The 17,312-nt window shown below is 40.6% G+C and overlaps 3 protein-coding genes across 3 annotated transcripts in view; 2 read left to right on the top strand and 1 right to left on the bottom strand.

The window, feature by feature from the left end:
* The first annotated feature begins 5,071 nt into the window (after positions 1-5,071).
* mnx1 (motor neuron and pancreas homeobox 1) lies at positions 5,072-7,840 on the top strand. Its single transcript, XM_017406440.3, has 3 exons — positions 5,072-5,718; positions 6,388-6,548; positions 7,130-7,840. Exons 1-3 carry the CDS (start codon positions 5,190-5,192, stop codon positions 7,421-7,423), a joined length of 984 nt encoding a protein of 327 aa, XP_017261929.1. The 5' UTR covers positions 5,072-5,189; the 3' UTR covers positions 7,424-7,840.
* A 1,783-nt stretch (positions 7,841-9,623) lies between these two features.
* nom1 (nucleolar protein with MIF4G domain 1) lies at positions 9,624-15,774 on the bottom strand. Its single transcript, XM_017406339.3, has 11 exons — positions 14,881-15,774; positions 14,670-14,782; positions 13,767-13,962; positions 13,176-13,499; positions 12,951-13,061; positions 12,600-12,770; positions 12,259-12,380; positions 12,015-12,147; positions 10,551-10,682; positions 10,351-10,460; positions 9,624-10,060 (listed from the first exon to the last, which is right to left on the bottom strand). The coding sequence occupies exons 1-11, from the start codon at positions 15,772-15,774 to the stop codon at positions 9,883-9,885; spliced, it is 2,484 nt and encodes an 827-aa protein (XP_017261828.1). The 3' UTR covers positions 9,624-9,882.
* Positions 15,775-16,370: 596 nt separating this feature from the next.
* Positions 16,371-17,312, top strand: part of lmbr1 (limb development membrane protein 1) — a 32,529-nt gene continuing 31,587 nt past the window's right edge. Inside the window, exon 1 of the mRNA XM_017406699.3 lies at positions 16,371-16,568. Within this exon, the coding sequence (XP_017262188.1) occupies positions 16,506-16,568 (63 nt within the window). The 5' untranslated portion in view covers positions 16,371-16,505. The remainder of the gene's footprint in view (positions 16,569-17,312) is intronic.

The following is a 17,312-nucleotide window of genomic DNA, read 5'->3' on the forward strand; positions in this document are numbered from 1 at the left end:
TAGAGCTAGTTTATGCAACAATGGATCACTTAGTTATCAATAAATTGGGCATGTTTGACCCACAAGACATGAATCCCTTCTTAAACAAGTCAATAGGTTGTTCAGAACAGGAAACCTATTCTAATTAGGTGCTTTTAGGTGTTACATATAAATAAATAACCCTAAATCCACACAATGCTTTCATTATATTCATAGTTTTCTGGAAATGCAAGTTAAGATATTTGTAGACAATAGGATATAGGACACAGTACTGTAAAAAAAAAATGTATTGCTTTTAATGAGCCAGACATTCTTGTAATCCTTTTAAAGTGGTTCTTTGAGCTTTGTAAAGATCTTCTAGAACTTTTATTATTCACTTGTTTGGACATTTTTACTCAGTTTCAGCTAAAAAATATGACATTTCAGTACTTTGTGTGCAGCGGGTTGTTAAAGGAAATGACCAATGGCAGCCTCCATTCAAGACGTTTATGCAGAACCAGAACAAAAAACTACAACGATGGACCCACCCCTCCCCTCGGGCAGAAGGATCAGCGTCTAAAACCTCTGGACAACGAGGCTGAGGACTGTCGTTTTCCCTGACGCTGTGAGGCTCATGAATTCAGTCCCTAAGCTGCCCTCTGAACTTTGAGCTTACCATCTGATTTTAGGTGCCTATAAATATGTTTCTGTTATTAATTAGCCTGAGTAAAGTCCTTTCATGTCTCTGACATGTTGTTGAAGGACATAATGAATGAGTCTGTATAGAATCTCAATATGTTTAAGAGGTTATTTTGCAGGAAAAAAACACCATAAGGCAACAAATAATAAGGAAAGTGTACTGAAATGCTGTTTGTTTTACTTTCATTTTATTCTATAAAACAAAATGTGTCTTAAACTCTCTAGTTCATGTATTTAGACACATTTCTGATTACTTACTTTAAGTAGTCTGAGTGCACTTTACTCTCAAGAACTCCAAAACATAATTAGAATCTGCTTAGGTTGTGATTAAGTACTTTTTTTGTTTTTGCACACATTTCATGTTGTGTGTCTTAAAGCTTGTGTCTGGGACCATTCACAGATTTAACTTATTAGAAGATTTCTTTAATTGTTTCCGTTTTTGATTTTTTTTTCTGTCTTGAGTTTTAGGCAGTTTGTTATTAGACAAAAATGAATAGGATTAATTTGCATCTAGTCCTTCTGTCATTTCTGTTTGATCTTTTAGCTGGTAAAATAAAAAAACTGTTTGCTTGAATAAGAAAAAGTAATTCATAAACCTATACATGTGGAAAGTGTATTACTAATATATGCCTGACAATATCTATAAAAAAACACTGAGCACAACCACTCGGACCTGAATCAGGTGCTCAATTTAGCAAATTTAGCGACAGAAGGATGATCTTCAGTGAGTGGTACTGACTTAAAAAAATAAATCACAAAAGCTCAAAGAATTGTACATAGATAATGCAAATCTACACAATAAAACCAATAAAAACCAATAGAAATTAAGATGTTCTACTCAAAACAGCTGTGAAAACAAATGTTTTTAGACAGATAAAAATCACAACTTTACAGAACAGAATGTAAAAGTTTTAAAACATGATGTCTTTCCAAAACAACAAAATTACTCTGCAGCTAAAAAAAACACAAAAAGAGAGATATATTTCAAAATATTTAAAGTTGAAGCCAAATAATAAAAAAAAAAAAATAAGAAGAAAGTATTTTTATTTTAACTGCTGCTAGGCTTTTTTTTAAACTGGATGTAAATATTTGAATACATTTAAGTACGTAAGGTTAAAACTATTTTTATATGTGTAGCACTAATAAAAATGTATTATTATTATTATTATTATTTTTTATTGTTAGCATATGTTTTCAACAGTAATAGATGATATAGTCTGAAGAGGCTTAGTTGAAACCTTTAATTTTCTCAATAAATTGTAATTATCTGGTTTAAAACTGTGTGATTCAAACCAGGTCTGAGACAAATTAGTCAAAGATTTCTGGAAAAGTTTATTTATTTTTTTGCTATTTTATTTGCCACAGATGCTGAAAAGTAAAAAAACCAAAGGTGTAAATGAGTCTTTAATACTTTGGAAAGCAGCTTTGCACATTTCATAAAAGCATGCAATTTGTGTCAGCGAAGGTCGCATTAAAAGACACCGAGCAGCTCCCTTTAAACTGCATTTAAAATAAAAAAAGAAAGAAAAAAGATAATGAAGACATTTGCCAAAGATGATATATAAAACTCCTCTAATTTGTCATGTTGATTTGTATGTTTTTAGTTAATTGTGGACGTAATTGCGGGGCAAATTAACAGCTTTCAAAGGAAAAAGAAAAGCGGGTTTTAAAGGTCCGGTTCCATCCTGGGGTGCCTTATTCATTTTCTCTCCCCTCAGATGTGATGAAGAGGAGCGATAAATCTGTGAAGGCCAGTGGGAAATGGCCCCATATTTCACCGCAGCTTTAATAGAAATATTCATGCGGGGCTCCTTAATGAAATTAAACCCAAGCAGGGGCAGAGGGGACAGGGGGGTGGAGGGGGGACCAGGCCCGGCTCTGTGAGGCTCAAACAGGCTGTCGGAATAAAGCGGACTAAATACTATTTTCTGTCTATTAAACATCTAATAGCCAAGATTATTTTTACTTAATGTTTATTTTTATTTTTATTCATTGAAGGAATGCATATCACCTGCCACCTTTCATGCCAGAGTTTTAAACCAAAATCATCTTATGTTGTGAAATGATGGCGTTGTAGCTATTTTAAAAATAATTATGCACAACTTCACACAATGCCACGCTCAGGATGCCTCTCAGCTTCCATCATAACAAATGTCTGCTCAATTTCTGTAAATTTGACTAGGTCATCTAGTCATTTATGTGTGTGTCAGTGTTTATTAGCTGTAGTGGCCATCTTAAATTGGATTGGCTCCAAGAGGTAATTAGTTGTAGATGTACATCCAATGATTACTTTCTGAAAGTTTTATCAAAATCCATCTTGTGGTTCGTGAAATATTTTTCCAACAGACAAACAGGGTTGACTCCAACAGTTAATGTTTAAAGATCTTGCATAACGAGTAGCACTCGAGGTATGTGTTGTGAGTGACTCTCGACTACTAACACACCACATATCAGCTCGATAGCTGTAGAATAGACTGAATTATAGCCTTTTTTGTGTTTTCTAAGGTCAGTTGGCTGTGGCGGCCAACTTAAAATGGATTGGCTCCAAAAGTTAATCAGTTGCGGAGGAAGATTTGATCATTGCTTCCAGGACGTTTCACCAAAATCCACACAGCGGTTCATCAGATATGTTGCTAACAGACAAACAGAGTTGAGTTCAAACAATTAATAGCTAAATTTTAGGCAAAGATCTCACACAATATTGTGGTTCTCGGAACATGTGCTGGTGATCACTCTCAGCTACTACCATAACAAAATTTAGGTCAGTATCTACCAAGATGAATGAATTATATCTATTTCTGTGTTTTTAAAGGTCAGTTGGCTCCAACAGCCATCTTGAATCAGGTTGACTCCAAGAGGCAATCAGCTGTAGATGTGCACCCGATGGTTACTTTCTCCCAGTTTCACTGAAATTCGTCCAGTGGTTTGTGGAATATTTTGCTAACAGAAAGGCAGAAAGGTCCGCCTCCGCCTTTCCGCGGCGGACGATAACAAGCGCGCAAATGAGGCAGCTCTCTCCCTTTTTTCCACGTGTTTCTCCTCCATAGAGTCCCCCCCCCCCCCTCAATCTCCCGGTTATCATTCTGTAATTGGTCATGATCATCGAGGGCCACAATTAAACGGCGATCCGTTACCAGGAGGCTCCCCGCTGACTTGTTGATTTCCCCTGAGCAAATAAACGTCCCGCGGGAGCTCGCGCCGCTGATGAATCGACAGAACCCAATCAGCTTTATTGGTAGACAGGTTAAGGGCAGCGGGGTGTCAATAATTCTCGTTTTGACCTCCTCTTCCATTAAGTTTAAGTGGCTGATTAGACCGAATTCAGCCGGAGCCACGAGGCCTATTACATCTGTCTCTTCATCACACTTTTAACGCTTTCAATTAGGGGGGACTTCGCTCCTGCTGCCGCAGAGATCTTTGCTCTTTGCTTTTATTTTGTCGGATTTTCCCCGACTTTCGTGTCTGTTTCTCAGTTTAAAATGTCCAAATAACAATAATAATTTAAAACAAAACAAAAAAACCCCAATTAGGTCCTATTCTGTGCGATGGAAGTAATGGCCTAATGGAGCTCTGTTTTATTTGTGTCACCTTCAGGTTTGGGGAGGGACAGAAGGAGGGCTTTTACTTCTATTTCCCTGTTGGCCTCTTTGGCGCAAAAACGCGGCGCCTAGTTTCTCCATCTGACGTGAAAGGTCTTCTGGAAACTGAGTTGTGTTAATCTGACATGCCTTGAACGCCTCTTATATATCCATGATTATCTTCGATTTGACTTAAATAAAATAAGAAGGAAGGGTTTCAATTTTAATGTAAATGTTTGTCTCAAATCTATATTTCTTAATGCTGAAGTAGTGCTGCTTCTGTGATTTTGTGCTGACACGTAGTGAAGCAGCTCTAAAACCATAAAAAAATTATTGTTTTTAAAAAAACTGGAAACCTGCGTTTTGGAAAAATGCGGGGGAAAACAAAATCTATCAAAAATTAAATAAAACCATTTTTTCCCCTTTGTTTGAAACTTTTGTGCCATGTTGTTTAATCGAAAATTTATTTGATTAAATGTCCTTTAACGTGAACAGTTTCCTCTGAGTGATCTACATGTTTTAGATTCTCATCTGTTCCCGTTTTTAGATCATTATTTAACAATTCCACGTGTTTTTATTTTACTGATAGGATATATATTTTATTGACATTGCTTATGTCACGGATCGTGTGTTTTGTTGCAGCTAAAATGCCCTTAATTCCACTGTACTGGTGGTGCAACGAGAATAGATCATGAATTCATTCATTCATTAATTCGTACAGGAGGCGTTGTTAAGTCCGCTGCGCGCTCACATGGCACACCGCCCTCCCCTCTCCGCTCCACAGATTGGCTGCACCAATCGCCTCCATCTGGCTGGGATTAAGAGTTAAACGGAGCTCCCCTCTCGCACTCCGTATCACATCATAACTTTTGAAAGGTGGCAAAACGGCGCTGAGTTCTCCTCCAGTGTTAAGGGCCTCCCAGGCGGCACGGACGCGCACCGCAGGGCCACCAAATGGAGAAATCCAAAAACTTTCGCATTGACGCGCTCCTAGCAGTCGATACACCCAAGGCGCAGACCTCGCCGCTGGCCCTGGTGACTTCCCTGTCCTCCTCTTCTTCCTCTTCTTCCTCCTCCTCCGCCTCCTCCTCCATCCCGTCGTCGGGGAGCGGAGCCGCGCCGGAGCTGAGCGCCTGCAGCGCCGAGGCTTTGCGCGCCGAGACGCCGTCTCCGCCGAGGATCTCCGCGTGCGGCTTGATCCCCAAGCCGGGTTTCCTTGGCAGCCCGCACGGCATGGTGGGACTGCACCCGCAGAGCACGGCGGGCATCCCCGCGCAGGCTCTCTACGGCCACCCCATGTACACCTACTCGGCCGCCGCGCTCACTGGCCAGCACCCCGCCCTGTCCTACTCCTACCCGCACGGCTCCCATCACCACCACGCCAGCGATCCCATTAAACTGACGGCCAGCACCTTCCAGCTGGACCACTGGCTGAGAGTTTCCACGGCCGGGATGATGCTTCCAAAAATGTCCGACTTTAACTGTGAGTATCCGGTTCCTCGCGGAATATTCCGATCATCCATCTGCAAATAGACCTAATCGGGGTTTGGTGATTATTTGCGACAGATTATTTATTTCATGAATAGTCCTGCGGCCCTGCACGATGATGCCTTCAGGCAGCAGCAGCAGCAGCACTTTGTTGCAAATCTGACCAGGAATAAAAGCTGCTTTTTTTTCCTGTTTTTGTGTCATGTCTGGAGCACATTTCCCATCAGATTCTCTCGTGTGGATGCGGAGGGCCATCCCTACAGTGGTGGTTTTTGTGAGAGGAACTAAAATGGACAGATAATGGACAGTGGGGGAAAGTGGCGGAGGAGTGTGAAAGCCACAGCCGACATGCGATCTGCTCAGCAGAGACTGCGCGTTTTGTTTCTGCTCGTTTTGACAGATTTGTCCTAAATGATGATGATGGTGGGGGGGGGGGACTTCTCTGTATGGACTATAGCCTGATGCTTTTTCCACATATTTTACACCAAAAAAAAGCTGTTTCGTCATTTGATAAAATGAAAACTATTTGCACACTTTCTTTCCATTACACTGTTTAGATTATTGTGCGCATTATTTTATTTTATTTATTATTTTTACTTAAAACTACAAATTAGGAGCCATTTTTTTCCAGGCCACTAAAACTCCTGTGTTTTTGCTCTTGCAGCTCAGGCGCAGTCGAACTTGCTCGGAAAGTGCAGAAGACCCAGGACTGCCTTCACGAGTCAGCAGCTGCTGGAGCTGGAGCATCAGTTCAAGCTCAACAAGTACCTGTCCAGACCGAAGCGCTTTGAGGTGGCCACGTCCCTCATGCTGACAGAAACACAGGTAACTCAGGTTTTCTACAAGCATTCTGACAATTGTAAGCTGTGGATGTTTATTTTCAATTATAATATTCGTATGGCTTACCCCAAATATATACCAAGATTAACGAAGAAAAAGAAAGAAAAACACCTAAATTTAAAAAAGAGAAATCTGTAAACAAAGTGTATTTTTACATTCACTGGATCCACAAAAGTGTGTATTTGTTAACCCTGAATATTTTATTAATAAACATTTGAAACTCATATTTAATTATACAAAATAGGTTTTCAGTGATTGCCCCGTTGAACAGCTCAGAATCAGGTGAATTGGTGACCTTTACGCACGGTTACGCACCGTTAGCGCCTGTTTTCTTGTTAATTTTTAGACCAAAAAATTAATAAAAATAAGATATACACGGACAAGGACTAAGAAGAGGAGGCAAATGATTTACAGAATTGTGTCCACTAAAGATATGGAAGGAAAAATTAATAAATAAATAAATAAAAAGTGGTGATGTTGCTCCAAGGTGCGCCATCCGACCAGAATTGGTGTTCCACGACGGCGCGACGAATTAACCCGTCCCTCTCCCTCTCTCTCCCCCTCAGGTGAAAATCTGGTTCCAGAACAGGCGCATGAAGTGGAAGAGGAGCAAGAAGGCCAAGGAGCAGGCCGCGCAGGAGGCCGAGAAGCAGAAAGGCACCAAGAGCGGCGCGGAGAAGGCCGACGGACTCGAACAGTCGGATTACCACAGCAAGACGGACTCAAAAAACGGCAGAATCAGAGACTTCAGGGACAGTGACGAAGAGGAGGAGGAGGGCGACAGCTTCCTGTACAACTCCTCGGAGTGCTCCTCGGACGACGAGCGGCATCACAACAGCGACATCAGCCCGCAGCCCTGAAGCAAAAAACAAAAACAAAAAACAAAAAAACACGCGAGCACTGACTGAGGATGGAGGGGGGAGGGAGAGAGAGGTTCAATGTAAAATGCAGCTGCATGTAATCCAAGATTTTTGTTATGGGGATTTAAAAATAAGAAAAAAAATCCACAAAACGTTAAAATAGACTCTGTTGTCAAACAATAAAAGCAAAAAAAGAATCCAGTTTTATTCCCCCAACAGGAGCGAACTGTGATGCTGCATGGAGCTGTACAGCGCCCCAAAACGTCCAATTATCAGCAGCCATTTTGTTCTCTTTGTGCAAAATTTAGATTTTCATCCTGTATTTATAAATCGCTCCTGCCAGTGCATGAAAAAAATAACAAAAAACTATGATTTCTTGCTACCAAGAAAGTGGAATAAAACATTTTTTTAAATACATGTGCATTAGATCTAATTTTGGCGCATTGAATTCTGTTTTTTTTTAAGGAATATTGTCCCTGGGTTGATGATTTACTGGCGGTGTTTCTTCTCCTCGCTCTGACAGCTCGGGTCATGGGAATTACTGTTAAATGCGCTGTCGGATCCGTGCAAACGCGCAGCGAGAGCAAACAGCGAGCGGCCAGGCAGACAGAGGAAACATTTCACACCACACCAGCAGCAGGGCTTCCTCTTTAGTCAGCCCTTTCAAAAGGCAACAGGACTGGAGTCGTTTTAATGCGGCCTGTCACGAGAAAAATAAACATCTACTGCAATGCTGTGACATTTATTTAAATGTTATTATCTCACAAGCTATTCAAGGTTTGATTTAAACAATTTATTTTAAGATTGACATTTTTCTTCTTCAAAAATGATATATACTGCCTCCACCGACCCCTGGATGAATTTTTACTGAAGCATTTAGGAAATTATCATTAGATGTGTATCCATAGCTGATTAAATTTAGGAGCCAACTCAAATAAAGATGGCCGCCGCAGCCAGCTGACCTCTAATAAACACAAAAATGGCTGTGAATCGGTCAGTTTTACATATATTCTCCTAAAATGTGGCGTCCACCGCAGTTGGCTGAGAGTGCAACTCATTGTGCAAATTATTTGCTTGAAACTGGAGACAACCCTGTTTGTCTGTTAGCAAAATATCTCATGAACCACAGGACTGATTTTAATGACACGGTCAAGGAATAATCATTTAGATGAATATCTACAACTGGTGACCTTTTGGAGACAATTCAGTTCAAAATGGGCACCATAGCTCATCACAGAAGGGGCTGTAACTCACTCAGTTTTGAAGATATTGAGCTGAAATTCCAGATGAGAGTCATTCACAACTTGAACTCATATTATGACAGCTTGGGAAGAATGCATATAAAGGCATTATTTTTCTACATGAGATGATTTCAGTCTAAAAGGCCTAAAAAAGTAGGGGGGAATATGCAGCCGTTTAAGGAACACTAGGCCTCTATTATGTGTAAAGTGTTGCTCTTCATTCGGCACATACACCCAGCTCACGTCGTTTTCACGTGTCCCTGCAGTGATCAGCGTTACTCCGCGGCAGCATTTCAGTGATTTCATGCTGTTTGCGACATGATTACTGCGGGATCTGTCGGTTGTCTTCATCTATTTGCTTCAGCAGACCAAATTAAAGCTCAACTGAGGGTCACCAGGTAAAAGCTTGTGTTCGTATTTTTATCAAAATTCTCCTTATTTGCTGAATAGGTCCTTGAGTAACCGCTGCTGCACCTCAGAGCTCCTTCAAGCAGCAGCTTTGTCTGCGAGCCAGTGATGAACGTCTCCTCTGGGTGACCATTGTGACCGATTCTTGACCCCCCCTTCATGGCCACCCACGCTCCGGCTCGAACACAGACACGGGCCACGCAGGCAGAGCTAATTAATAGCAGCAAGTACCAAATGTAACAGAACGACTCTGCTATGTTCACCATGTGGGAATATATACTGGTGTCAGCGAGCGGACGGAGCAGGCAGATCCAGTGTCCCCGGGTCATTTCATCAGGGTGTGTAAACATTTAACCGTTCCCCACATGTAAGAGGAAACATCTACAAAAAGCATGCATAAAGACACCAGCTAGTTAGGCTTTTAGACTGCAATAGTTGAAATTAAACTAGCTTTTTTGCAACGTATTTTTTTTAAAAAGCAAGTAAAGTGAAAACAAAAAAATAAAGATCCATGTATGAAAAACTGACTTGGAAAAAACTCAACACTGACATTTAGGAAAAAACTGTTTATTGTTTTCAGTAAATGAGAAAAAAACCCTTTCAAATATTTTTTACTGTTTATCTGGTGAGGTACTGCCTCCCCTTTTTATTAACAAATGAAAAAAAGACCAGCGTTATTAATATTTAATAAAAATATACAATATTCGCAATAAATCTTTACTGCACAATATTGAGATTATTACGGGGAGTAATTTACTCGTAAGCCTCCTTCCGTTCCACAGCACACATTTTAGGTTCCTGATGTGTGTGTTACAGTTTGAGCTTGGCCTCTTTGGCCTCCATGGCTCTGGTGGCGACCTGGGCGCGCTCCGACAGCGCCGCCGCTTGCTCAGCCGGTCCCTGCGACGAGGTGTTCTTCAGGAGGAAGTGGCTGATGAAAAGCTTCAAGCCTTCCCGCAGCATTCCAAGCTTGGGGATTCCTGAAATCCTGGCGGACGGGGAACAGTTGAGGGAACACAGAAGGTGAGCCGTTTGATGCGCTGATGTTGCCATTTATGTTCGTTACAACAGATCTTTCAGACGTATTAGCAGCAGTGATCTGCGGTAATTAAGGTATTTATTGATCCAGATGGCAATAAATCTGGAAATTTTACTAAATTATAAATACATCTGCTGCGTCAGATCACAGCCTCTGGTGATTCTTGCCATCATTCTGCGTTTTTACTGCATCTAATATTGTAAAAACTTTGATGCTCGGAGAAATTCTCAGAACCTCACCTCCCAAATATGTTGACCAGCTCCTCAGGCTCCGCCTCTTTCAGCAGTTTGGTCAGCACTTGGCGCAGGAAACGAACTGTAGGTTTATCCAGCTCCCCGAACTCGATCACCTACAAAGACAAGAAACTTGTTAGTGGACATGTTTTGACCAATTTGTGACGCTGACAGAAGCACCACAACATAGTGTGGCGCTTACTTACTTTGAGAATGGAGAGCGAGAGGCACTTCCTCTGAAGAAAGCAGGTCACCAGCTGTACCAGGTTGTTAAATGAGCTGCTGGGAAGGTTGGCCAACTCCCTGAACTTGTCCCACAGGCTGAACTGGAAGGTCATCTAAAAAAAAAACAAAAACAAAAAAAATATTTATTAACAAACTAACTAACTAAACACAGATTCTACACAAAATTTTAACACCTGACTGCATATTTCCCTCAAATATTGCTATTGTTAGTTGCCACAGTGAGTATGGGGAAGTACATCATTGTTTTATACAAAAATATTCTATTTTTCTGTGTCAAAGTAAAGCTGTATTAAATATCCACTAAACAGAATATTGGTAACAACACTAAAGTTAAACATAAACAAATGGATCAAAGTTTTATCACAATATTGTGCTTTATTATAAAAAGGGCTAAAATAAATTTTAAAAATACCAATAATGTCACTAATTTTGATGCTTAATACCCCAAAATAAAACCTATAATATTCAGCTATACCAGAGAGTTTGGACTAACAACTAAAGGACAATATTTGGTCAAACTGTTTTTTTGCATCAGTGTTTAGAGTCAGAAAATCTGAGTATTCGCTAATTTTACACATGACAAAAATCTATTTATTTAATACTTGAGACACACCGTGAATGCCATCATGCTTCTGTGTTTAGAAACAACTATCAAAATGCAAAAATTGTTGGTCTGTCACCTTTTTTGATTTGTTAATTTCTCATACTGGGTGAATTTGGCTGCAACATTTTAGCTCTAAATTAACGGATTTAAAGAAAAAAAAAAGGCATGGCGGCTCTAAGATGTAAAACAACGTTTGGTAAATAAAACCTAAAAACACAAGACAAAAACACACAGAGATGTTCCAAAAGAGAGCAAAAAAAATCCAATATGTTTGAAATAATGTGTAATAACAGCATGTATACAAAATATATATATATAGCTTGAATGGTGAATAATTCACTCTGAACTGTAGATTAATCCTTTTAGCTAATTTAAAGCAAAAGGCTGATTAAGAAACAGTGTTGACCTATTAAGTAACTGTTTTGTAAAGGTGACCCTCTCATCTGGATCCAGTTTACATGTGAACAGCAAACATTCCCGGCAACTCCATTTTGAGCTCTTTGATGAGGGCAATGGTCGCCGGTCTCTGATAGGAGCTGGTGGCCCACATGGTGGTCATGTAGGAAGTGTGTCCTCTGCCTCATTGTTTGCCGTCACAGTTTGAGTCAAATCACAAGCCGGAAGGTGTTAGGAGCTCCCACACTGCAGGGGTGAACTGAAGGCCGTTCAAAGCAATAAAACGCCCCGTTTTTTTAAGTTTAAACTTGTTTGACGTGGATATAAATTACATTATCAATAGAATCATGATAAATTTCATTTCAAAATGTCAATAATTTTAGTTCTAATTGTATGTTTTGTTTTTAATCACCAGCTACAGTACCTGGAAGCGGCGATCGTGGAAGCAGAATTTCTCTCCCAGCACGGCATAAAAGCCGTTGAAGGTTTTCTCCTGCAGACAGCAGTCCATCAGAACGTGAACGATCTCTCGTTCCTGCTTGCCTTTCAGACCCATCCTTCATACAGAACAATAAAAATAAAAGAAAATCTGTAAAAGTGAACTGAGATCCTCTTAAAAAATGACACTGCTAGTTTGATAGGTTTAAAAAACAAAAAGGTAAACAAACCTCAACAGTTTCTCAAAAGCATCCAGGTAATCCTCACTGGTCATCAGAACGCAGAAGATGTTCCTCCTGGCCTCGGTGTTCATCCTCTGTTTCCGAGCCAGCTCCAACACTTTGTGGCTGAACTGAACGAGAAGGAACGTTACGACTGGCAACCACAAAACCACTGACATGTAACCCTGCAAGAGGTCTCTATCTACATGAATATACTTGTTTCTGACATGAAGAAGTTATATAACTAAAGGCAAACAATGAAAAAAAACAGCCTTTGAGTTTGATGCTTTAATTTCTTTACAATGACTTTCTGACTGAGTGCATCTCTTTCTGACCAACAGAGTCTCTACCTGTCCTTCGGTGGTACTCTTCTGTGACGTTGAGTCTCCTTCCTTGCTGATCATGGGGGCTCCGCTCCACGATGAGCCGACGATCCACCAGCGGCCCACCTTCTCTGCTTTCAGGAGGTTTTCCAAAGAGACCCTCAGTTTCAGGTCGCTGCCTCCAGAACTGTTGTGGATCTAAGCATCACACGTTCACATAAACTCTTAGCAAATGTTACAAAACTGAAAAGAGGGACACCTCTTGAGCTATTCGGAACTTGTTGCTGTGAAGGTGGAGCTCTGGGGCCACCTGGTGGTACAGTTTGATGTTACCATAAACCTGCAGGCACAGAGATAGGTCAAACCGAGTACACCTACCAGAGTCCTCTGCAGCTTCCTCAGTCTCTCCACAGGTTCAGGATCATATCCTGGGATCTTCCTCATGTTGTTGTTCTTTAAGGCCAACATGGTTTCCAGCATGAAACGAACCTTGAAACGGGACAAGTTTAAATATGTTACATTATTGAGCACCCAGTCACACAAATGCCACACTATTAAAAAGTGTGATATTCATAAAAGTAAACATTAGTTTTCTTGGCCTACCCTGGTCTGATCCTTGAACTTTGACCCCATGTCGCTGGCCTTACGCTGAGCCTCGGAGATGAGCTCTTTGAGAGCCAGAGCGTCGTCCTTCCTCAGGCCGAAGCCGACGTTCCTCAGCGTGAACAGAACCAGCTCGATGTCCTTCTCCGTGAACGTCCCCGTCAGCAGCTTCAGGATGTTGAAGATGAGGACGGAGTGCACCACCTGAAAGTTGTAGAGGTGAGCGATGATGGCGATCAGGTTCTCGCACTCTTTGCCCTCACTGGAGCTCCTGTACGCCTCGTCAAACCGGCGGACGACCGTCTCCAGAAAATTGGCTCCCACCTTGGAAAAGGAACAAAATGTGATAACAGCTGCTGCTTTTGTTTAAAACATCAACACATATGTTTCAAGCACCAGAAAGTTAATGAGTTTATTTAAATCCCACAATATTAAAGGCAGAGAATAATTATTAGATGTTGAGCTACTCAGGTAGCTAAAACCTACTTGAAACCCTTAAGTGTAGCAGATTGGACTGAGATGACCAAAATGTTGATTTTCTCATTAATGAAAATCTTTAAAACCTTGAAATAATAGGTTGTGTATCCTTACCTCCAGCCCCACAGCGTGATGAAGGATGCTGACGAGCAGCACGTGCTCCATTAGCAGTCGATCTGGCATCAGGGTGGGAGTGACGCAGGCCGCCAGCAGCACCTCGGTCAGCGTGTCGTTCATGTCCTTCCTGCTGCAGCTCATGTACAGCTCCTCCAGCTGCCTGCAGATGAAGGCCATGTTGGGCTCACTTAGTCTGAAAATGGGTGCATTGCAAAATCCTGTATCATAACACTGCTTGTACTGAATACACAGTTTATTTGACACCTTAAAGCTGGTTGTGAAATGGTTTCTTAAACATTCTGCACAAATAGTTTTAAAAATCTTGTTTTTCACCATATAATACAAATAAAGATAAATCCCTCCAAACCAATTGTGTTTTAATCCAAATCAATATTCTTCCTTGTGTCAAATTTTGGTCATTTTAACCCTTTGCACAACTTCCTGGCTTGCATTTTTTGTAATAGTTTTGAAACATTTAAATTTGGGGTCTGGCAAAGGATCAAACTGAGTTATTTTAACTTTCTTGATTCAAAAGACTCTAAAAGTGGATGAATGCAAAACAATTAATTGATTTAAACGGGTTAACTTTAAAATGCACAATTCTGAATTTGTAGAATTTGTTTAGTAACGACTGATTGATGTGGTTCAACAAAAAGATTGGCATTTGTAGTTTTTGAGATTATTTCATTCATCATCAGTGTTTTCTCCTTAAAATAAAGCTACTGAGGTGATATTTTTTCATAGCAGAGGAAGTAACATTGAAATAAATCTGGATGCAAAATCCCCAGAACTGGAAACTTAAACTGTGTAAATTGTTTTTATTCATGTAGCATATATCTGGCTTTTAGTTTTAAAGGTAAAAACTTCCTTGAATCCTTGGTGTTGTGGTAGAAGTGTTACCTGTTCAGCAGGCCCTTCACGTTGCGCCTCAGTTTTTCCAGCTCAGCTTTGCGTTTATCATCTCTAGTGTTGCGCAGGTGAGGCGGCACATACTTGCCTGATGTTGTGGCGACCTTAAACAGCAGAAAGAATTTAATTATGTGTGGATCAATGGTGCAGCATGTTGACATTTTGATGATCATAAAGAGAGATTTTAACAATGTGAACTCACAGCTTCTGGATTTGCATCAGGACTGTCAGTTTCTTCATCCGTTTCCTCCTCACCCCCATCACCTGGATCAGCCTCGTTGCTGTCGTTCACCTCACCATCGTCATCATCCCCACTTTCCTCCTCCCCATCGTCATCCTCACTTTCTTCCTCGTCCTCCTCCGCATCACTGCCAACACTCGCCATTTCATCATCAGCTCCTTCGTCTTCATCTGACACCTGAGGGTCGTCTTCATCAAGCTTTTTAAAGTTCTCTTTGGCCACGTCACAATCATCGTCATTGTCGTCGTCATACATTCCCACTACTGATGAGCCCGAGTCCAGCACACCCAGGATGTAATCCAGCCCGTCAGTCACTAAAGACTGAGGAAGACTGTTTTTGTTTTTCCTTTTATTAAATCCGAGGAATCGCTCTAGCTTCTTTATCTCCCTGTCTTCTTGTTCATTAGCCTCCAGTAATGCCATTTTTCTCGACTCTTGAAGCTTGTTAACTTTCTTGCCTTTCTTAGAGAATGATTTTGAAGGAGACGATTGTGATTTCTCTGTAGGAACTTGAGCGGGCTTGCTTGAATGCGTTTTGCTCCCTTCCTTTGCTGTCTTTTCGGTTTTCTTTTGAACCTGTGGTTTTAATTCCGAGTTTTCACCATCACCAGGGGCTGAACAGACACTCGTCTTGCCCTCGTAATGACTTTTCATCTTGGCTTTTTTCAGTTTTCGCTTTTCTTTGCGCAATTCCTTTCTACTCTTCTTTTTGACAAATCTAAACTCCTGACGGTCACTTTCTGCATCTTCCACACAACTTTTACTTTTAACAAACTCACCCACTGCCACCATGTACTTCTGTAAAACCACGTTCCCTTTCTTCTTTTTGGTGTTCTGTTTCCACTTTCCTTTCATTTCTACAAATACAGCTGGATAAGGTTAGCTTGACAGAGTCAACTTGCACCTGTGGGAAAGCTGTCGGAAAGCAAAAATGATTGCAATGGACCGATAGAAGGCCGATAGAAGTAGCACAAGATGAAAAAGCTTTCCTATTGAGATCCAATAAATTCCCGAAACAACACATATACCTGCATAAGGACAGTATTGTTAATATGACCCACAAACATGTGACTATTTTCTTCCAGGGTATGAAGCAAATTGGTCGCCGAAAGATGACGTAATTTATTTTGGGCGTGTTTTCTTTTCCACTGCTCCATTTTGACGTAAACTGTGTTTGCTCGTTTAAGTTTGCCGGCACATGACCCGTTTTTAAGTGCTTGCTAGCGGTGAGGGAGGCGCTCACCCAATAAATAACAGGAAAAAGCATTTTCAAGCGTGAGGAGGTTTCTGAACCTATTTACATTTATTTGTGAAATAAATCACTTTCATGTTAATGTATACAGCTTAGAATCATAAATTTGAAGCGACATTTTGATCGTGAACGTTGCACAAACTCCGCCTACTCGGTGCGCCGCTACGTACGCTGGTGTGTAAACGGTGCTCAGCTCTTGATGCAAATCGTCTTTTAACCAGTCAAAACAGTTTCCACCGAGCAGAGAAGGAGCTGGAGTTTTGGCTGTAGATGCCCGTTGACCAAAGCTAGAATGTAGAGAGCCTGCAGCTTCTTTGCATTTGCAATATGAAGAATGGAAGAAGACGATGTTACTATTAGAGAGCAGAATTTTCACAGCCAAGTCCGGGAGTACATCGTAAGTAACGGAGCTAGCTCGCTAACACGCTCTGCTACACACCAACGGAAGCTAGCATTAGCTTTTGCAGTCAGTTTGATTCAGCAGCATTTATTAATCGTGATGCTACGTTTTAAGATGCATCATAAATGCCACATTTATCAGTAATTTTAATTTACGAGCCAGGTATTTTTAAATTAAACTCAGATTAAAAGAGCATTAATAGACAGGACGTTAGCTGCTGCTAGCTTGTTAGCATAGCAAGGCAACTTAGTTTGAAGATGAGTTTACACTTTTGACATTTAAACTTGCATGCAGTTCACAAGGAAAGTCTTGTACCGGGTTTTATATAAACCCAACTTAATCCAAGTAATATCAGAATTCCATGTTTGTATTGTGAGTTTCATTTCTGTTAAGTAAAGCTAAGACTTTGTTGAAATGTATTTTAGAGCTAATTTTGGCACTCAGTCACATAATACAACACGACAACTGATTTTTAGTTTTAATGTGTTGCTTCCGAGGTCAAGTATTCAATTTTTTTTTATTTCCAAGATGTTTATTTACGTAGTTCACAACTTGAATTTTGTTTACTTGCCACTTGTTTTTAAATAAAAAGTATAAAACCTAATTTTACTCCATGCAAAAAGCTTGTGTATCTACTGAGCTGTGACTGAAAGATATTCAGTCAAATTTGAATATAAATTCTTTATGACATATTTTTAGACTCCTAAATTTGTGCAGCTTGGATCTAGGAACACAATTAGC

The sequence above is a fragment of the Kryptolebias marmoratus genome, linkage group LG21 (assembly GCF_001649575.2).
Source record: "Kryptolebias marmoratus isolate JLee-2015 linkage group LG21, ASM164957v2, whole genome shotgun sequence".
Classification (NCBI taxonomy): Eukaryota; Metazoa; Chordata; class Actinopteri; order Cyprinodontiformes; family Rivulidae; genus Kryptolebias; species Kryptolebias marmoratus.

Bases quoted from the DNA above. Each gene is read 5' to 3' on its own strand.
- mnx1 (XM_017406440.3), top strand. From the start codon at position 5,190: ATGGAGAAATCCAAAAACTTTCGCATTGACGCGCTCCTAGCAGTCGAT. The intron at 5,719-6,387 runs GTGAGTATCCGG...TTGCTCTTGCAG, and splicing joins AAAAATGTCCGACTTTAACT to CTCAGGCGCAGTCGAACTTG. The intron at 6,549-7,129 runs GTAACTCAGGTT...TCTCCCCCTCAG, and splicing joins TCATGCTGACAGAAACACAG to GTGAAAATCTGGTTCCAGAA.
- nom1 (XM_017406339.3), bottom strand. From the start codon at position 15,774: ATGAAAGGAAAGTGGAAACAGAACACCAAAAAGAAGAAAGGGAACGTG. The intron at 14,783-14,880 runs GTGAGTTCACAT...CTGCTGTTTAAG, and splicing joins CTGATGCAAATCCAGAAGCT to GTCGCCACAACATCAGGCAA. The intron at 13,963-14,669 runs GTAACACTTCTA...ACCCATTTTCAG, and splicing joins GTGAAGGGCCTGCTGAACAG to ACTAAGTGAGCCCAACATGG.